Source organism: Cynocephalus volans, chromosome 5, assembly GCF_027409185.1.
Source record: "Cynocephalus volans isolate mCynVol1 chromosome 5, mCynVol1.pri, whole genome shotgun sequence".
Classification (NCBI taxonomy): domain Eukaryota; kingdom Metazoa; phylum Chordata; class Mammalia; order Dermoptera; family Cynocephalidae; genus Cynocephalus; species Cynocephalus volans.
This window is the reverse complement of record NC_084464.1, coordinates 153757337-153777382: the sequence shown is the minus strand read 5'-3', so window position 1 is coordinate 153777382 and position 20046 is coordinate 153757337. Positions and strand designations below refer to the sequence as shown.

Below are 20046 nucleotides of genomic sequence, written 5' to 3'. Positions count from 1 at the left end.
CTAGGAGGAATATTTAAAATTGAGAGAACCAGAATAGATGTGCCCATTAGACTGTGGTTCTTTTAATGGCCAGTATAGATTGTCTCTGTTTTAAACTCAACTCTCGGTAGCTACTATCCAGCCTGCATATTAATGAGGAACATGAATGCCTCTCTAAAATTTTCAGCTACAGTCTCCATAAAAAAATCAATACTCTCCCACACCTCATGAATACAGACCAGGGCCTGATCCCAGCAGTGCATGCTGACATTAATTATCATTAAGAGGGGGGAACTTACCCATCTCTCTGTTAACTCTCCCTTGCTACACCTCCTTGCACACCCAAACTCAGAGTGTCACTCTTTCCCATTATTTTTAATGGATCCTGATTGAAAGCATGTGTGGGCTGTACAATTACGGCTCGGGTGAACTGTACAATATTCTCTCTGATGTCTCATAGACACTGAATCCAAAAGGCATCTCAAGGACAAGCAAGGGTTGCTTCACTGCACCATGCTTACCCAGACTCTGCAAGACTCCATTTCTTCCTCTTTGCCTGTCTTAACTCTGTGCATTTTCATGGTGCTTTTATCAATAGAGTATTTATCAATTCACCTTCAGTGGTGCACTATTCCTGATGTTGGACAGAGAATGCTTTGTACATCACCTTGTATAAACAGGACTGATCAAAGGAACCAATTATACCTTGCAGCCCTCCCTCCCCTACTTGTCTGACTCCCTCTTTCTACTCCAAACTCACTCACTGACATATACAAGACTCCAGATTCTGGGATTGCTCGTGCACGTCCAGTCTCAAAAGATGCCTGGCCCTCCTTAGCCAAAGAAACACCTTATTACATTTAACTACGACATCAACAAATAATAATCATAAGGCTGATGTTTTATCAATTACTAGGGAATGATGGTGGAGGTAAAGGGGAAAGCTTTAGCTGAGGTAGAGTCAATTCAGCAGACTTTTCACCAAGTGGCTGTTATATGCTTGGCATTGCACTAGACGGGATTCACAAATGTGGGTCCTGACCCAGGAGATCTTCTTGTCTAGAAAGTGGGGCTATTCATATACACAAACATAAAAAAATAAAAATAAAGCCAGCATGTTCTTATTTTCTGCCAGGAATGAAAAAACAGGACTGAAAGTAGAGGAAACAAGTTTTATTGTTGCTGCTTCTAAATCAACATAGTTTTATTTCCATCATAAAATATTCACTGTACCATGACTTTTTGAGTATTTTTGGAGAAGAAAAAAAAAGCTAAAAATGCACAAAGTATTTTAGCATGGAAGAAACTTAGATACTAAATAATTCTGCCCCTTTATTAAATAGATGGGGAAATTGAGGTCCAAGGAGTTTCAATCTCTTACCTATGGTCTCCAAGGACATTCCCAGCAAAGCCGCATCAAGAAACCAGAGCTCCTGCCTAACTCTGTGACAGGGAACTTTCTTCTCTACACTTGACAGCATTCACTCTGAATCTCTGGCCTTTCTTCAATCCCCATTTTGTTGGCTTTCTGCTGCTATCTACAGTATTTTCCCCCAACATTATAGTTATATTTGTGAATAAAGCCAAAGCATTTAAGAGCTTGGAGGAAACCTAAATAATAATTTTCTCCAACTATTTTCCATTTTACAAAACAGGAAACTTGAACATAATAAAGCCCAAGATGTGCCAGAACCCAGGTCTTGAAAGAGCCAATGCAGGCTCCACCCTGCCACACAGCCCTCCTGCTCTGGGCGTGGTCTCCTGGTCTTCATCTGCTCTTGTCTAGTCTGGTCATCACTGCTAGGACAGTTTCCTAATTCTGGAATCATCCCTCCCTCACCCCCTAACTTCCAAGGGCTTCAGGAGTGTGCAGTGTGACTAAACTGGGCTCTCTCCTCCTGCGGCAATTTATATACCGAAGTAGACATAGAGCCAAGGATTAATGGCTTACAAACGCCTTCCTGACTAATCATAGAAAGAAAAATAACCCATTCCATTTCATCAACATGGAAAATCAGAGACCATGGCTGATCTGACACCACTAAAATGAATGTGGTGTTCTAACCTTTCTAAAATGGGTGTGGAAGGTAATTTGTAAAAATACATAAAGACTATGTGGGTGTTTTTGCAAATAGCTCTGTAAGCCCCTATAGAAAGAACTGCATCCTTGCTATCATTTCTGCAAATATCCAAACCAGTTCTCAAACCACTTTCTGGTTCATTCAAGCACAAGAGACTTCAGGATTCATTCCCTTGGTCCAGCCCCATCCTTCACACTTCCCAGCTTTTCCTTATTCTGATCGTCTTCACCATCTCACCCACAGCATAAATTTTATTCTCTTTGCCATTCTGAACACGTTGCTGAGTCCCACTGAGGAAGAAAAGAGTAAGTGGGTCAAATTGCTTTGTGTTGCCTGTGTAAATCTAGCCTTTATCAGGCCAACAAGAGGCCCCCAGGAAAAATGCAGAGAGGGTTGATGTAGCTGAGGAGAGGTACCATGCAAACAGAGCCAGGAATAAACAAAGAAGAAATATGAAAAAACAAGAAGGATAACTCAAAACAAGTAAAAATAATCCTAAATAAATAATAAATAATGCTTGTGACCAGTCAACAGAAGAGATGGACGAGTGAGTAATGAGTCACTCGGTAAGGGTTTAGTGAAAATCTAGATCAAAACAATGAGACACCTTTTCTGCTCCCAAAATACTATTCAAGGAGTAAGGCTGCGGTGGGCGTAGAAAACCCAGGAGGAAGTATAAGAACATTACCAAAAGGGTCGAGCCCAGTTCTGGCTCTCTCACCTCTAACTCTGTCCTCCTAGGCAACTCAGACCCATTCCCATAATATCAGGTTTCTGTTTTAAAAGGAAAATTAGACTAGATTTCCAAGAACCCTTAACATCCTAAAACTCAATGGGTTTGCGGGTCTCTAATGTTTTGTAAAACAAGCCTCAGTACCCATTTTAGTGCTGCACAGAAAGAAGGATGATCATAAGGTAAAAGCACGATCATATGGGTGCTTTCCAGGCACCCCAGGGTCCTGGAAGGAATTCAGGCTGAGGTTCGCATCTGTACTGGACACGTATTACCTTTATGGCCCTTGATAGTTTGTCTGATCTTACTGAGCCTTAGTTTCCTCTTCTGTGAAATAAATATATCATATGCCTCATGGGATTGTTCAACATCAGATCTAATATAAAGTACTCAAAAATTTTAAGTTATCATTACTTCCCTTTTACCTAATGTTGTACACAACACCTGGTACAAGAATAGCCTGCAGATTAATGCAGATTATGCTCATAAAAGGTTAACATAGTATCTGATTTATTGAAGATGGAAAGTTTCACTGTCACAATTCTGCAGAGAATTGTTGAGGCTTTTGTTTGGAGTCTGTAAACTCAGATTTAAGGCACTAAGAAACTAACTTTATATTTTATTCCAGATAACATAACATTGGGGTGTGGGTGTGCGCACATGCATGCGTGAGCATGCTTATTCAGGCAGGCCCCCTGGTTGTGATGCATTGTTGGTCAAAAAAAATGGCTTTTTGAAATTTCTAAATTTAATTTCCCATGTTCTATGTTGGCTGAGCAATGTAGCTTTGTAAGCCTTTGACTTTGGCTGAGTTTGGAAGCATTTATGACCCTATCATAGGTAACATAAACATCAATCTGCTTTCTTATTTCTTTGCAAATTCAATTATTTCTAATTACATAAAGGCACCATTGATCAAGTAAGCATAAAAACCAATAAAGAAGAATTTAATCCCTTAAATAAGCTTGTAGACTTCAAGGAATAATTGAATATTCTAGCATTTAATACAGAGAGACATCTTGTTGTTGATAACTGGCCCAAAGTTAAAGGAAAATGTCTAAACCCCGTCATGTTACATATCGATTTGGTACAAATTGAAAATATTTGGATTCCATTTTCAGTTCCTTTTCCTCTCTCTCTGCTGCTCTCTGCAGGCTTGGAAATGGGTTTTAGGCCCTGTGGTCTTGTATACGTGTGAAAGAATAATTAGGTTCTGGCGATTTCAACAAGAAGTTGTCATTACCAAGGTATGCATGTAGCTTTATGTCTGAATAAAAGCCTGAGTGTAGATGAAAATTTTTTATTAGCCCAGGTTTTTAATTTGCCATTTTTATTGCAGAACTGTCTGTAATTTAGAGGCTCATCTTCTGTTCTAATAATTGCTTGTATCCTGAGCATCTTTTAGTGTGGCTAATTTTGCTGAAGACAGGGATCAGGGCTCCAGACTGGTACACAGAATTCTGATAAAAGTTTATAGTACAGCACAGGAATTATCTGTATTTCTCTTTATTCTGGTTTCCCTCTAAGGGGAAAAAGCAGGGGGGTGAGCATGCTTTACACTGGTCATAGTAACTTGAAATATAATCACTTTCTCTACCACATGAAGACAGGGATTTTGCACACATACAAATAAATAACAGACAAACATTTTCAAGGACACACACTCTTGCCTGGGACTATGGAGCAGAGGACAGGGAAACAATCACCATAGGGTTCAGAGCAAGAGGGAGTGCTGGGGGATTCCAAATGGACAGGAAGGACATATATGGAGCTCCGCCTAGTGAGCAGACTGCTCCTGGGTAGCAATTTCCAGCCTTGCCAGCATCTTCACACCTCTCCAATTTTTACCTCATGGTGGAAGATGGTAGGAACAGATAGACCAAGACCAAAAATGCACATTTAAGAGACTGAAAAGACACTCAAATACTCTCTCCTCAGTTTTTAAATGTCCACGAAGAAATTCTCTGCTAACCAAACCTATACCGCTGTATTAGCCCATTTTCTGTTGCTTATAACAGAATACTTGAAACAGGGTAATTTATAACAAAGCAGAGTTTATTTCTTACAGTTTTGGAGGCTGGGAAGTCAAAGATCCAGAGAGCACATCTAGTGAGGGGCTTCTTCTTGGTGGGGACTCTGCAGAGAGTCACCTATGGTGATGCAGAAATCACATGGCTAGGGCATGCTATCATGCTCCTTTCTCTTCTTATAAAGCCCCTCCTCTATTCCCTGATAACCCATTCAGCCATTAACCCATTAATCCAAGAATGTATTATTAATCCTTTCATATGGGCATATAAATGGCTTCATATACTCACGATCCAATCACCTCTTAAAGACTCCACCTTTCAAATACCGTGCTCGGGGTTAAGCTCCAAAATAAGCTGCAGGACATTCGAACCACAGCAACCACTTTGCTGATATAATTTTAACAGAATACTATATCTCCTTAACTGTCTTCATGAAAGTAGATGTATAGAAATTGCTTCATATTTCTGCTTTAAGCTGTTTCTACGTTGCTGTTTTCAAGTTAAGCACCAAAGGATGTCAGGCTATATCAAAAGCCAGACTGTAAAACTTCTGGAAACCTACCAGAGCTGTTACTAGGGAGACCAGTTAACAGCAGTATCACAACAAATATCAGTAGGGAGAGGGGAAACTTAGAACTAATGATTAAAATTCCGTGAAATTCTCTTTTAAATGGAAAAATACTGTCATAGTACCTAGATACTAGATTTTGTTCCCTTATACCTCTTGTCACAAAAGAAGACATGGGGGCCTGGAGAGATTTTTCAGAAAACAAGATGGAAATCTAAGAGGGAAATTAGTTCTAAGCAGCAAGTTATAAATCTCCTCGCACGATGCTTCTCTACATCTAAAACTCAGAGCCTTGGAAGGACACTGGATAAGACTTAACTAAAACAAAAGAAAACAAAACATTTCAGAGTGAGTTTGAAGATTATTTTTTACTTAGCATGAAGAAACACCAGGGTTAATTCACAAAGGACTGAGAAAAGATGTATATAATTGAAAAAGGTAACAAACTGTTCCTAGATTTAAAAAACGTGGAGATAATCTGGTGACAATTTTAATAACTTTAAGCATAAATAAGTGATCTGCAAAAGATGCTAGCTTACATTCTCTTGGATCTGGGCAACTGTGCTGTGGGAAGCCGGGCCATCTGAGATACAGGGTCACGTGCAGGCACTGCACTGCCCTGGGAAGCAGGTTTCAAAGATGGCAGTCTGAAGGAGAGAAACTTCGTTCGTGCTGGAGTTGCAAACCCAGACATGAGAGTGGTAGCACATGTCATGTGCAACTACTAACATGCGGCGTATGTAAATTTCACCTCAAAACACCTTTGTTGGAAGGAAGGCCATTTTCTCATTGTTTAACCTTAGTAAAAAGACAAGCAACTCTCTTGCTCTAATTTAGGTGGTAAGCCATCCCTCTGGAGTCCTAGAACTTCGCATGAAAAAACGTGACTTTACAATGGCGCCAGGGCAGTACATCTTCCTCCAGTGCCCGTCCATCTCCTCACTGGAATGGCACCCCTTCACGCTCACCTCCGCCCCCGAGGAGGACTTCTTCAGTGTGCATGTTCGGGCAGCAGGAGACTGGACGCAAGCTTTATTTCAGGCCTTTGGGGCAGAGGGACAGACCTGCAAGGAGCTCTGGAGCCTGCCGAGGTTAGAGCTCATTCTCTTTTATGTATAAAACACAATATTATAAAAAGTAAGGTATTTTAATGCATCAACATGCTACCAAATTCAGCAATATCTTTATTCTAAGTTTGAGTTTGAGACCGTCTTTTAAATTTGAGAATTTATATAAAAAGTATAATTTAGTAGACTTCCAGGAGAAGCAAGTACATTTCTGTACAAAACAAATGTTCAACAAAGGTAGGCGATGATCCAGGAGCAGTTTGCTTTCCCAGCTCCAAAAGTATCACTTGGCAATGAGTAAGACAACTCTGCAAACTTTTTTCTATCACATCTGAGGTTTTTAGATTATATTTGTAAAGTTTGTAAAGTTTGTTCTTCATAACAAGGATGCCATGTTTCTATGTCCTCTTCTTATAAAGACACGACTCGTATTGCATTTGAGGGCCCACAATACGTCTGTAGAACTTCATCTTAATTTGTTTTATCTACAACTCTGTTTCCAAATAAGGTCACATTCTAAGAGACCAGAGGTTAGGACTGCAACATGTCAACTGGAGGGCCCAATTCAACCCACAGCATCTTCATATTCAGAAAAACCTGGGCCCCTGGCAGAAGTGTAATTACTGCTCCATGGCTCTTTTTAGTAAACAATGGCTTCCAGTTGATTCCCACTCTTACTGAAGATTACCCAAAAGCACATGAAGCCCATGTGCAGAGCTCCAGAAACATGAGAACACAAAAAAATAATGAAAAAAAAATTTTTTGAAAGAATTTGATATTTCTAAAGAAGCATCCAAATATTCCTTCTTCTGCCACCCTTGGAAGGGATCAAGGTCTAGCAAGAAGCAGCCACTGTCATAGAACACATTGAGAATGAAAGTTCCTGAGGGCAGGGCATGATTTTTCCTTCCCCACATGTCTGGTAACTAGCACAGTGTCTGACATGTAGTGGGTACACAGTAGAGACGTGATGAAGGGATGAATGAACACCTGGACTCAGTATGGGTTCTTCAAGTCATTTTATTTGGCAAATATTTATTGGTGACAAACTAGGTACCATAATAAATTTAAGGCACATAATCTAATCAGATTATTGTCCCACTTTTCCCATTCCCATGGGATATAGACCTGTAACAATGTACCACTGGGCTTGTTTGTATACAGGGAGTAGGAAAAGGCACATGCCTTTATTTCTAACACTGGTACAAAGAATGGTATGATATGAAGCCAAGTATAAGTATCATCTGCTCAGACCAGAGCCCTGAATCAGATGGCAATACCTGACTATTCATTTAAGACCTTTTCATTGTTATGATGGGAAGGAGGCAACGTTGTGGAATTCTAAGGTTCACAATGCAATGCAGATGCTTAAAATCAGGCATAAAAGTAGATACACATACACACACACACACACACACACACACACACACACTGTGTCCAACTACTTCCCTAGTCCTCCCCTTGGCATTGCCACGATTGATACCTTCATGCTGTTTGCTACCTGGTGTCTGCACTGTGTGTGTGTGTGTGTGTGTGTGTGTGTGTGTGTGTGTGTGTGTGTGTGTACAGTTATCTGGTCTACCAACCACCTTCCCTTCACATATCAGCTAGCGTGTCCACCAGTCCCCTGCAAGCACTCGGTGCAGATTTCTCAGGAGTCGAGATGCTCTCTGCCTGTGGAGCGCACAGTCTGCTGCAAGGTCCAATGTGCTCCAGTCCCCTGGGGCCACCCTGGGATCCTCTGCTCCTCCTCCTGCTCCCTGGTTGACTCAGCCCTGCCAGCCTCCTTGTTTTTCACACACACCGAGGCTGCCATCCTCAGTGCCTCTGCCATTGCTGTTCCTTCCACCTGGAATGCTTTTCCTGGATCTCTGCTTGGCTGCTCCAACCCTTCCTTCAAGTTTCTGCTCAAATGTTTTCTTCTAGTGAGGTCTCTCCTTCCTGCCTGTAGGAAACAACAACCCTCAACAATTGCTCAATGGTCACAACGCCCCACACCCTAATTTTTCTTCATAGCCCTTATCTCCACCTGAACCACTAAATATTTGCTTCTTGTTTTCCTGTCTGTATCTCCACACTAGAAAGAGAGCTCTATGAGAAAAGAGACTTTTATCTGTTTGTTTCACTTTTGCATCCCCAGTGTCCCAATTGAATGAATAAAAATGAATTCCCATAAACAGTGTGGCTTCACTTCATTTGCTAAACTGGTTTGCCCTCTGTCTCCGTATATGTGGAGCCATACGTATCAGCAACAAAGCTTCCCAAAAAACTAAAATTTGTTTAAATCTCCAACATACAAAAAATCAGAATTTTATTGGACTTCCTTGCATGATTTTACAGTTCGGCATTGTTTCAATTTTGAATTAAATTAACTCTGTCGGGGAGAACACCATATCCTGCTTTACTGATTTGGACCCAAAAAGGATTTAATCCAGCCCTGGAAGTCCACAAAGCCAGGGGTGAGCAAGGGCCCAGGAGGAGAGGTGAGCCCAGGCAGAGAGCAAGGAAATTTCTTCCTCCAAGCCCAGGAAAAACGCAGAAAATGTGAGATCTTTCCAAAGACTCTCCCTTCTGAGGTGAAATGGAGAATTTCTCAGAGTTGATATGAGAGATTCCAGCAGTTTATCCTGCTGCGCAGAGCCAGAGTCTTCGATGTCAGTGCACCTGGGTTCATAGCCCCATTTTGTGTATGACCTTGGAGAAAGAAAACTGCTTCAGTTTCCTCATCTGAGTGCAATGAAGATGATGACAATAGTACAAAGCCTTAAGGCTTTGCTTAGGATTAAATGTGACAGTTTATATAAAGCCATTAGCATAATGCATAGTACATGGTAAGTGCTCAAAAAAGTTACCTTATTAGCAAAGTTAGAGAGGTCACCTACCACAGGAGGAACATGATGGTCAGATGAGGAAATGACCTTCGGTTCAGAGAGAAGGGACTGGAGGTTAACGGGGTCAGGGGAGGCTGCCACTGACCACGGGCAGCAAGGAGCCCGCAGGACAGGCGCTGGGGACATGGGCCATTTTCTAAGCTGCGTTATTGGAAACCCTATCTGAATCATGGGAGGGATAACTGAGTAACGTAATAAACAGGAAATTGTGCGATGGAAGACGATTCAGATTGTGAGAGTGAGAGGTCTTCAGAAATGGAGGAATTTTGGCCTGGAAAAGAACAATTGGGGTGTCATGATAGCTGTGACCAACTATTTGCAGGCCGGAGATGCAGGAAAGAAAAAAAGACCTGTAATGTGCTTCTCAGGAAGGCAAAAGGTGAGAGTTGTCAGAAGACAGATTTCAGTAAGACATGAGAAAAAATGGTCTAACACTTACAATTGTCCCTAAATGGAACAAGGTGCCCTGCAGTTTAATGTCAGAATGTGACCAGCTATCAGGGAGGTGGGAGGAAGTATTACTGTATTAGCAGGGAAGTCAGACTAGATATTTCTCCTGTCGCTTCCAGTTTAGATTCTCAATTCTAAACACGTAGAAATTTGTTTATTTTAAATTTCTGTAGATTAAATGACAATTCTTCTTTGGATTTAATTGATATCTATTTAAAACAGTCCCAAATAATTCCCAAATATGACTAATTATAAAAACAATTAACAATTAGACATTTTAATCCATGGACAATTTTTCTTCCTCTCTCAATTCCCTTTATCTAATTATTTATAAAATAACCTAAAGTGGGCTAAGATACTAAACCTTTCTGATTAATGATCTTTTATTTTTATTCAATATGTAACAAAGCCTTATTACTTAAGATTAACTTGAGGAGAGTTGGTTTGAATTATTAGGAAGTCTGGAATATAGGGCATTTAAAAATAAACCCAATTGAACTTTCATGAACACATAGTAAAGCCCAAATGGGCCAACCTTGGGTGCCTTCAACAGATGATCCTTAGGGAGTGGTGATGGATAACTTAGAAACCTTTAAATCTGCATATCTTTGTTCATATGTAAATGTGTGCTTTTGGAACAGCTGAGGTTATTTAATGCGTTCTGCAGACAAATCTTTTAAACATCCCCTTTACAATTGTTATTGAACAGCTCCACGGTGGACAGCATGGGAGGCACTGGGGAACAGTGGTGCGAAAGACAGACCTGGCTCCTACTTCCATACACCTTGTAGTCTAGTGATCGAGACACACACAGCTCAAATCACACACACACACACACACAAATTGTAAAATTAAAATTGTGATGAGGATTATAGAGGTGGGAGAGTGGTGGTGCTATAAATTAGATAAGAGGGGATTTAACCTAGTCTAAGGGGTCTAGGAAAGCTTCCCCAGGGAGAAGATGATTGGGATAAGACTTGATGGAAGGGTAACTATTAACCAAGTAAGGGGAAAGGGGAAAAATTGGAGTAGAGTATTTACAAGTGAGAATATTGTCACATGCAAAGGTCCTGTGGCAGAATGGGATACTGTGTATTTTAGGAAATGGGAGAAAAGCCAGTGTGGGGAACTGATAGTGGGAGATGAAGAAGAATCTGGGCACCAGCCCATGTAGGACCATCTTACTTATTCAATGAATATACTTTATCCTTATAAAGAAAAATTTGTTAAGCAAAGACAAAACATCAGCACCACCCTTAGCTTAATTGCCACAGATTTTGAGTTAGCATAATCTAAAATAGTGAGCTTTAGAAGTTTAAAATTACATTTATTCCCAATGAGTGGCTTTCATTAGACTAAATTTCTGTAAACATACTAAGACATGTGACCAAAAAAACAAAAACGGGAGAATTACATTAGCAAAAGGAAAGAAAAGCCTTCTATACAAGCCTGATGCTTTGCTTTTCTCCTTTAACGGCAGCCGGGGAGGCTGGGGTGTTAGGGGGAGGCATCTTTCACCAAGCTTCATGATGTTTGGAACCGAAACATGCTTCTAAGAACTGCAAGAAGAGCATACTGCATGGAAGAGGCATGAGTGACAGCAAGAGATGTCAGGCTTTGCCCTTTCATAAATAGCACTGGGCCAGGGCGACCTGCTGTCTCCCCAGAAGGTAGGCCCTGAAATCCTCATGCTAAACCCAGGCTCTCCAAATAGGGAGAGCACAGAGTCAACAACTCTGCACACATGTGCAAATACATCATATAGAAAGCACTGGCTTTGGATGGTTTGGGTTCAAGAGCAAGGTGTTCTGAAGGTCAGATGGGCCACACTGTGATTTCAGGCTGGCGGTGGACGGGCCATTTGGAGCTGCTCTGACGGACGTGTTTGCCTACCCAGTGAGTGTGTGTGTTGCTGCAGGAATCGGCGTCACTCCCTTCGCCGCCCTTCTGAAGTCTATATGGTACAAGTGCTGTGAGTCACAGACCCAGCCGAAGCTGACCAAGGTATGGAAAAATCATTAGTTCACCCTTCCATGGATTAAAAGGTTCAATGTCCTTACATCTATCATCTGCTGATTCTTGGGGAGGATTTTAATTAACCATGAGGGATAAACTCAAGGATACTTAACTATACTTATGTTCTTAAAAATCTCCACTCAGTATTACATTTATGAGTAGGGTTATGTCTAATCTTGTTAAAGATGACAAGACATAAATTTTATTGCTTCGTCGCCATTACAGGACATGTAATTGCTCATCTCAGTGAAATATGGACAGGCTGCAAATGGCAATGTGACCCGGCTGCAGGTAGGGATATTAACAGGCAGGCTTCTCCTTGGTCTCTTAGCTTAATGTGGTGGTTGCAAGTATACAATTCAATATCTTCCTCTCGTGGACTCAGGGTCTTCACAAAAAGCCATAGTTGGGACTCACTGGTCTGCTTACTTTGACGACGCCATCCAGCTCCCGATGTCCCTGTCACCATTTCTTGTATGTTCTCTAACTAGATGCCCCCAGGATGTCTTTCCTTCCTTTGTCCTATCCAGAGACTCCATCCAGGACTTTGGCCCTTTTAGGACTGCAGCAAGCACCTGTGCAGCAGCAGAAAGGCAGCCAGGATTACACAGGTGGAGCTGGGACATCAGGCGAGCTTGGTGCTGGTCCTGGTCCTGCTGCTGCTTCTTTCGTTGACCCTTTGGCTATAGTTTCTCATCTATGGAAGGAAAATGCTTGATTCAATCAGCATGTCCCAATGTACATTCTAGGGAACGTTAGTCATATGACATGAGTCACTAAAGAGGATTCTGTGGTCAAATGAACTTGAGAAATTCTTTTACAGCATCCCACTCTAGAAGATTCCCATCATCTCCTAGCCTATTAAATACCTTCCACAGAGAAAACCTCACTCAATATTGTTTCATCTATCCTTCCTGATGTGGATTTAATTGTCTCCCCCAAGTTTTATGTACTAGGAACATGACCCCCACTGTGACTGTTAAGAGGGTGGGAAATCCTATTATGGTAATTGAAAGGTGGGGTATTGAAGAGGTGATTAGATTCTGAAGACCATGCCCTAATGAATGGATTAATAATGGTGGTCCTGGGCGTGGTTCTGGGGGCTTTAAAAGGAGAGCATGTAAGAGTTTTTCTCTCTCAGCTCCACTATCTACCATGTGATACCCTGAGTCTCTGTAGTCACCACCCAGACAAGCCCCTCAACTAGATGTGTTCTCTGGACTTTGGACTTCCCAGCTTCCAAAACTGTAAGCAATAAATTTCATTTTCTTACAAATTACCCAGTTCCAGGTATTTTGTTATAAGCAACAGAAATGGACTAATACTCTTCCCAAGCCTATCTAGCCACAGAACGTTTCTTCACCTATCACGATTAAGGGATAGTATTCTATGAAGCGCTGCAGGCAGTGCCAGACTGGAAGATCGCTAAAGCTGGGGCTTTCCAAGAAACAAGAGTAAAACCAACTATTTCGTGGATTTCCAAGTGACAGGTGCTTGACATACATTTTCTTACTTGATTTTTATAATCTGCCCAACAACCTTACAAAGTAAATGATACAGGCCTGTTTTCCAGATAAGGCATCTGAAGCTTAGAGAGATTAAAGTGACTTTCCTGAAAATACACAGGTAATAAGAGGCAGAATCAGAGCTCAAAGTCAAGTTCATCTGGCTCTCTCCATGACTTAGCCAATACATGGTAGATGTGACTCCCACACCCTCCTGCAGCCCTAGTGCTATATTTCAGGAAGACCATGGGATTCCTGGTCAGATAATCCACACCTGATTCAGTCTCATCAGAGAATCTGCCTGATTCCGTCTTCACCAAAGTATCGCATCAGTTCACCTCTCAGGGCTGGGTTTCCTGGTCCACACAATGAAGAAACAAGAATCCATATCCAACAGGGACTTTTAATACCAAATAAGACAAATAAGCAATATGGAAATATGACTGTGTAAATGTGAATAAAATGATATAAATGTTAAATAACCTGCCAAAGATATAAATAGATTACTAGTACACCTACTAATAATTGCCTATATTTACCAAGCATTGACTACCTAGCAGGTGAAGAGCTGGGTACACTATCTCACACCATCCTTTTAAGGTACTTATTATTTTATTCCCATTTTACAGATGAGAAAACTGAAGCTAGATTGCAAAGTTAATAGGAGCGACAGAGTCATCTTATTGAATTATCATAACAAATCATTCAGTTAAGTACTATGCTTAATTTACCAATGAGGAACCTGAAGCATAGAGATCTAATGAATATTAAAACTAGAATTTGAATCTGCGTCCTTCTGATGCCAAAGCCCCCCTTCTTTCCTCATACCGTCATATGTTTAACAAAGTGAGTGAAAGAGCTGCAGCTTTGTATACGTGGACCTCACAGCAGCCCTTTCTTGGTTGGTGATGATTCTCAGTCCCCCCAAGCTCTTTCTTTCTTCTTGCTGTCTGCCAAGGAAAAGGCACTTCCAGAGGTGGCTCATTGCTTTATGGTTCCCGTTACACTCGAGGTCATGGTCAGGCCATGGAGGTGGGGGGGATGTGTGTCTGACTTTTATTCACTACTCACTCAACCAGTATTTATTTAGCACCTATTAAGTGTGAGGCCCTCTCATACGTGAAGCTCACCACGCTCCTCTCACCCACTTTACAATAACTTCTCCCTTCTCTTGTTCTACATTTCTCCTTTGCTGTCCTCCTGTTCTGTCATATACTGAATCTTCTTTCCTGGATTAAGATTCACAAAGGATCTTATTTCTCTTAGAAGACTGTGAGCTCCTTGAACACAACTGCTCTGGATATATCTTCATATCTATTCTATAAATAGTGAACAAATCAACGAGTGAATGTGTCTACATGCCCAAAAGAATAAATAACAGCTTCCATACAATTTTCTAGAAAATTCAAGGTTACTCATATTAATTCATTTTTTTATTTAGCCAAAAAGACTATTCAGTAATTTTATAATTAAAATAATAGATTTCAATTATTTTACTATGAGTATAAAAGAAAAATTCTTCTAAGAACCCACAAAATCTTAAGTCCGTACAGGAACCCACAAAATCTTAATACTGCCTCCTTTCTCACCATTCCATTATTACTCCTGGGCTGTGGGGTTTCTTTAGTCTGTTTTAGTTGAAGGGCTAAGTAGTCACCACAAAACTATAAAACAGGGACATTGCTCTCTATTCCAAAAAACAGAAACCATAGAGTTGGAAATAAAATTAAAATTTGAGGAACTATTTGGACAAGACTCAGCCAAAAATAAAGGCAGGAATAATGGCATTTGTGAAAGAGAAAGCTATATCTTAGAATCATAAAATAACTTGAAGGTCCTAAGCTAGCTGTGCACGTGACAATGAAAGTCAGCATCTGTACTTGGAGTGCAAGTGATATGTCCAACGTCACCCGGCTGGTTAGCCACTGAGTCAGGCCTACAGTGTATGTTTCTGATTTCCTCTTCAAAGCTCTTTCATGAAAGAAGTGAGTTTTCATGCTACTGAAAGTTTAGGCTGGAAATTATACTTAAGATCCAACTCCTTAGGGTCTGCATGCATGAGAAGTAGTTTAGGAAGTTTCTCTCTTTTAAAGCAACTTTGTGTTTGTTTGAGTACAGCTATCATTAGGCTTATGTAACTAATATTTGTCAGGGCCACCCACATGCTTTTGAGATATAAATACTACTCCTTCCTTCCACTAAACTGTCAAGCAACTATATAATTTTTAAAGTGCAGCAGAGCAAAGCAGTACATATTTATCTAACAGCATCTTCACAATTTTAGGTCTGGGCTCTAGTTTTCAGATTGTGCTTTCTTGTAACAAGAAGGGAAAACAACACAGGGATTCAGAGCTGGAATTTTAAGCGTAAATGGTTAACTGCAATGAGGTGGGATTTTCTTCTCCACGCAGGAAATACCAGTTGGTATAAAGGCATACATACATTTTTACACACTAGCCTCCAGTTATAAGTCTACAGTAAAAAAAAAAAAAAAAAATCTGTACCAAAGTATTCTCAGGTGTTACTGCTGCAAACTATATCTTCTTCACCCTTTTCCACTGCAGAATTATTCTAGAAAACTTCTAAGTAAAATCCAGGAGCATAACCAGTACAACCCCTGCTGTTGATTAGTGTCATAAGTAGCATTTTCTACTTGAAGCTGATGGTTTAGAATTTCTTTGTTTCTAACTCTCTTTTGTTTTTAAAGATATGGGAGGGAGCAGGGAGAAATGGTTAGGAGACTTCCCCAAGAAGGCAAAATAACAGTAAATGTAATGATAGCTTGCTGTGAATAAAATGGAAAAAAAGTTGTAATACATTAAAGGGATATTATCAGCACAGAATAAGAGCCAAACTTCACTTAGCTGAAGGCCGATGAGAACACGGTGCCCCATGGGATGAGGGGAGCCGGGGAGAAAGAAGTTTCATGCAGTGCGAAGGAAGCCGAATGCTGAGGGGTCTAAATGCCCTATAGCAAGAAAAGTCCTCCAACTCCTGCCTAACGGGTGTGATTAATTCTACATCACACTCGATTTGTGAAAAGAGCTCTTGGAAAAAAATTGAGACAGGTTGCTTGTGCACAGTGTCAAAATGATGAATGAAATAAGTGCGTATGGACGGGGAGGGGGAAGATTGCTGACATAAATACATTGCCTTACACATTCTAGTTCTCCCTAATATCACAGCCGTGCAGACGAAACAGAGAACTGCCAACTGGAAGATTTGGTTCATTTTCTTAACTGCATATATAATCTTCAGACTACAATAAAATAGATTAGGGAAAAACTGAGATAATCTTGTTTCTTCATAAATTGTCTTCCTTCATCCGCTCAATGATACATAACTGTGATAATGGGTATTTATAGTGTGTCCCATGCAAAATGGCCTTTGGGTTCGTAACCTAATATAATAAACAGATAATTCAAATAAAAAGACAGCATGGGCCAGTGGGAACGAGGAAAAGAGGCAAGAAAGACAAAAATCCATACTCTACTCAAATATATTAATAAAACAAAGGGGGACCTGCTCTCTTTTCTAATGAATGAAAAATGCATTTAATTTAATCGGTTTAGTTTGAGAAATTATTTACTTTCACTTTCGCTCACGCTGGTGCTCTGGCTACTGCTGGAATTGATCATCTCCACTAACAGCCCGCAGTGCTGTCATCAGTCGAGCTGAGTAGCATGAGGCCAGGCTGGCCTGTCCTGAAGAAGCGTGAGCTTCTCATCTTCCTTGGGCCACCTCAAAAGAATTTGGTACCCAATTAGGCCTTACCATTACCAGCATTAATATTTTTAATGTCTTTGTTTATTGACCATGCAAGCCATACATGACTACAGTCTTTTGGTAAAAGATGCAAATAAAATACATTAACGGTCAGAAATCTCCCTTCAATCACCTCCCTCCCCAAACTAACTGTGTTCAGCACTTTTCTCCCCAAGGAACTCACCATTAGACAGTTGAGTGCATCTCACTGCATTCCTTTCCCATGCATTTACATGCACATATGCAGCAGGTGCTATTTGTGCATACATAAGGTGGGAGGGAGAGACAGAGATGTACAATTTGTGTTGTTTCTGTTTTCCATTATCACATGGTTTGGAGTGCGTTCAGTGTCAGTCTTAATGATCTATTCCATTTTATTTGGTGCCTTCAGGGTATTCCATAGTATGGGTAGCTCACAATTTATTTAATCATTCTACTATTACCGAATGTTTCCATTGTCCAAAAAGGATTGTTAACTGTAATTGGAACAGAGACACAAAAAGCTCAGTCCTCTGCTACAGGCCAGAGCAACAGTACAGTCATGAAATAGTTAACCTTCGGGATAATGACTAAGAAAAAGTCTGAAGGAGAAAAAATGATTGACAAAGGCTGGTCTCAGTCTTATAATGGTTAACCAAAAAAACAATTTTATAATTTTATCTTTTTAAAACTGGAAGTTTTACACATTAGGGAGTCTGCTCAGTAAGAAGAAATATTTGCTTTAAAATGTTTCACTATTATATTCATCCAGAATTATTTTGCTATCAACAAAAACAAAATAAAAACCAGGACAATAATAGTGACTATTTTTTGAGGAGGTAGTATATTTTCTAAATATCAGCCTGAGTCTTTGTCTTTTCAGAGAGAAAATTCTACTTTTGGACAATAGTCACGATTCCCTCTGTGCACAGTCTCCATCACCCTACTGGTTGGGAGCTTCTGTGTATTCTGTTATTTCTTCTGTACACTGTGGGTGACAGAGGTGTGGGGTGACAGAGGTGTGCTGCTCAGGAGGAAGCAAGCCACTAGCCTTCTCCTTTGGGGAGAGGTCAAGGTAGCACCCTGGGGCCATGCAAAACACCTCCACTTGGGTGTAGCACGCATGGAGCCTGGGGTGCGCTTTCCCCAGGGCTCCTCCTAAAGGACTAAGCCATTATGATCAATGCTGAAATTCCACTTCCAGGACTGCTGCCAGAGATAAAGTTTGGCTTCACCTCCTCCCAATGACATCCGTCTCTATAATCCAGGAGTGACCAGTGGGGACACAGACTTAGCAAGGCAAATGTCCCCCTTTGCTCTAAAATATAAACATGTTGTATTTGTTCTATAAGCCTTTCCAAATAACAATGAGGATAGTAACAGTAGCAGGCAGCTAATATCTTCTGAGCACTTAATGTGCCCATCCGACATTGTGCTAACTGCTCCAGTAAGCCATATCCTGTCATCCTCATGATAACCTCATGAATTGTTGTCCTGTGTTTATTGCCATTTTATAATTGTGGTCATCTAGGCTTAAGTTAAATAACCTGTGCCGGGTTCCACAGCTCCTAGATGGTGAGGCCGGGAGTCTAGGACAGGTTATAGGACTCAGGGGCTCACAGTGTTTAATTATATGCTATGCTACATTCCACACCTGCCACTGCATGGATACTTTCCTTCTTTGGAGGGCTTCCAGGCCATGAATAAATAAATAGATACGTAATTTTTTTCCCACTTCATCCTCAGGAAATTGATTTTGGATCTAAAGAAATACAGGTTGTACCTGTGGGCATGTCCTCCGCCTGTGTTTGCGATGCCTATCCAAGCTATGGCATGGGCTTCTGAGACCAGATACCTGAAAGGATCAAACTCTGATTAAAAAGTCTGTGAGCTCTGGTAGTAAAATAGATTGCTAGCTCTTCTTATTTCGTTTTCTGGAATTGTTTATCAAAAAATAGCACAGGTCCATTTCCTACTGGCCCCAGATCACTTTGACCTGGTCCACATGTGCTCCTGAAGGATGCTTAAAGAGAAGTGCAAGCCACGGGGAATATGCAAACGAGATGGGGCATACCAAGAGCAGGGCATTGTGAGTGGCACTCAGACGGGCCCTCCACGAATGGACCTGGCCAAGTGTGGTCTGGTCGTTAGTGCCTGGGAACCATGTGACAGCAAAGGCGGGTGCCAGGCTACATGCACATAGAACCCCCAGCCCCATTACCCAGTCACAGAGTGGTCTCCTAAAACATCTGGGCATCCACTCTATCTACAGGAATGTTTGGGATAAGTCCCGCAAGAAAAACCCCAAAACTTCATTACTATGAAAGTTCAGAACTTTTGTTATTTTATTGAGGATGTTCTGATTCATAAAACCTTTTTAAGTAATGGTAAGTATTTTGGGCCTCTGATATCAGCTAGAGAATTCAGAAAGCCCTCTTTATACAGGTGGCTGTTTTTAGGGCTATGTTATTTTTGGAGATGAAGGCGGGGCAAGCGTTGGAAAGCACAGATCACAGAGCACAGCCCATTGTTTGGGACTCTTGTTCCACCATTGACCAGGTCCTTTCTACCTGCAAAATGCAGAGGTGGAACTCTAATGTCCCATCCCACTGAGCATCCCCCACCGTTAGAAAGATAAAAGAGAATCAAAGCAAATACCCTTTTCTTCTGTTCAAAGTCTCTTCTTTTTCTTTTTGCCTGGAGCACTTCTACTGAGCCTATCTATTTTTCTTCTGTGGCCTCTTGCACCAAAGCTGCCCATGTCACCTATAAGTCATGGAGGGAAAAACATGCAAACCATTATTACAAGGAAGCAAAAAGGATAAAGGGCCTGGCAAACCCTAAGAATGCTGACCTGCAGCTATACCATGAGAAAGTAAGACAGGGATGATTTCTGTTTGAGAGGATAAAGGTTCGTGTGTGCAGGAAGCTAAGACATGTGTAGTTTTCAAGTAAGAATGATCAGAACCAGGTTTGAAATTT

The 20046-nt window shown here is 40.9% G+C and overlaps 1 protein-coding gene across 1 annotated transcript in view; it reads left to right on the top strand.

Annotated features, from left to right (window-relative positions):
* NOX3 (NADPH oxidase 3) overlaps window positions 1–20046 on the top strand; it is a 53561-nt gene that overhangs the window by 16653 nt on the left and 16862 nt on the right. The window contains exons 8-10 of the mRNA XM_063098006.1: window positions 3948–4040; window positions 6229–6482; window positions 11641–11803. Of these exons, the coding sequence (XP_062954076.1) occupies window positions 3948–4040; window positions 6229–6482; window positions 11641–11803 (510 nt within the window). The remainder of the gene's footprint in view (window positions 1–3947; window positions 4041–6228; window positions 6483–11640; window positions 11804–20046) is intronic.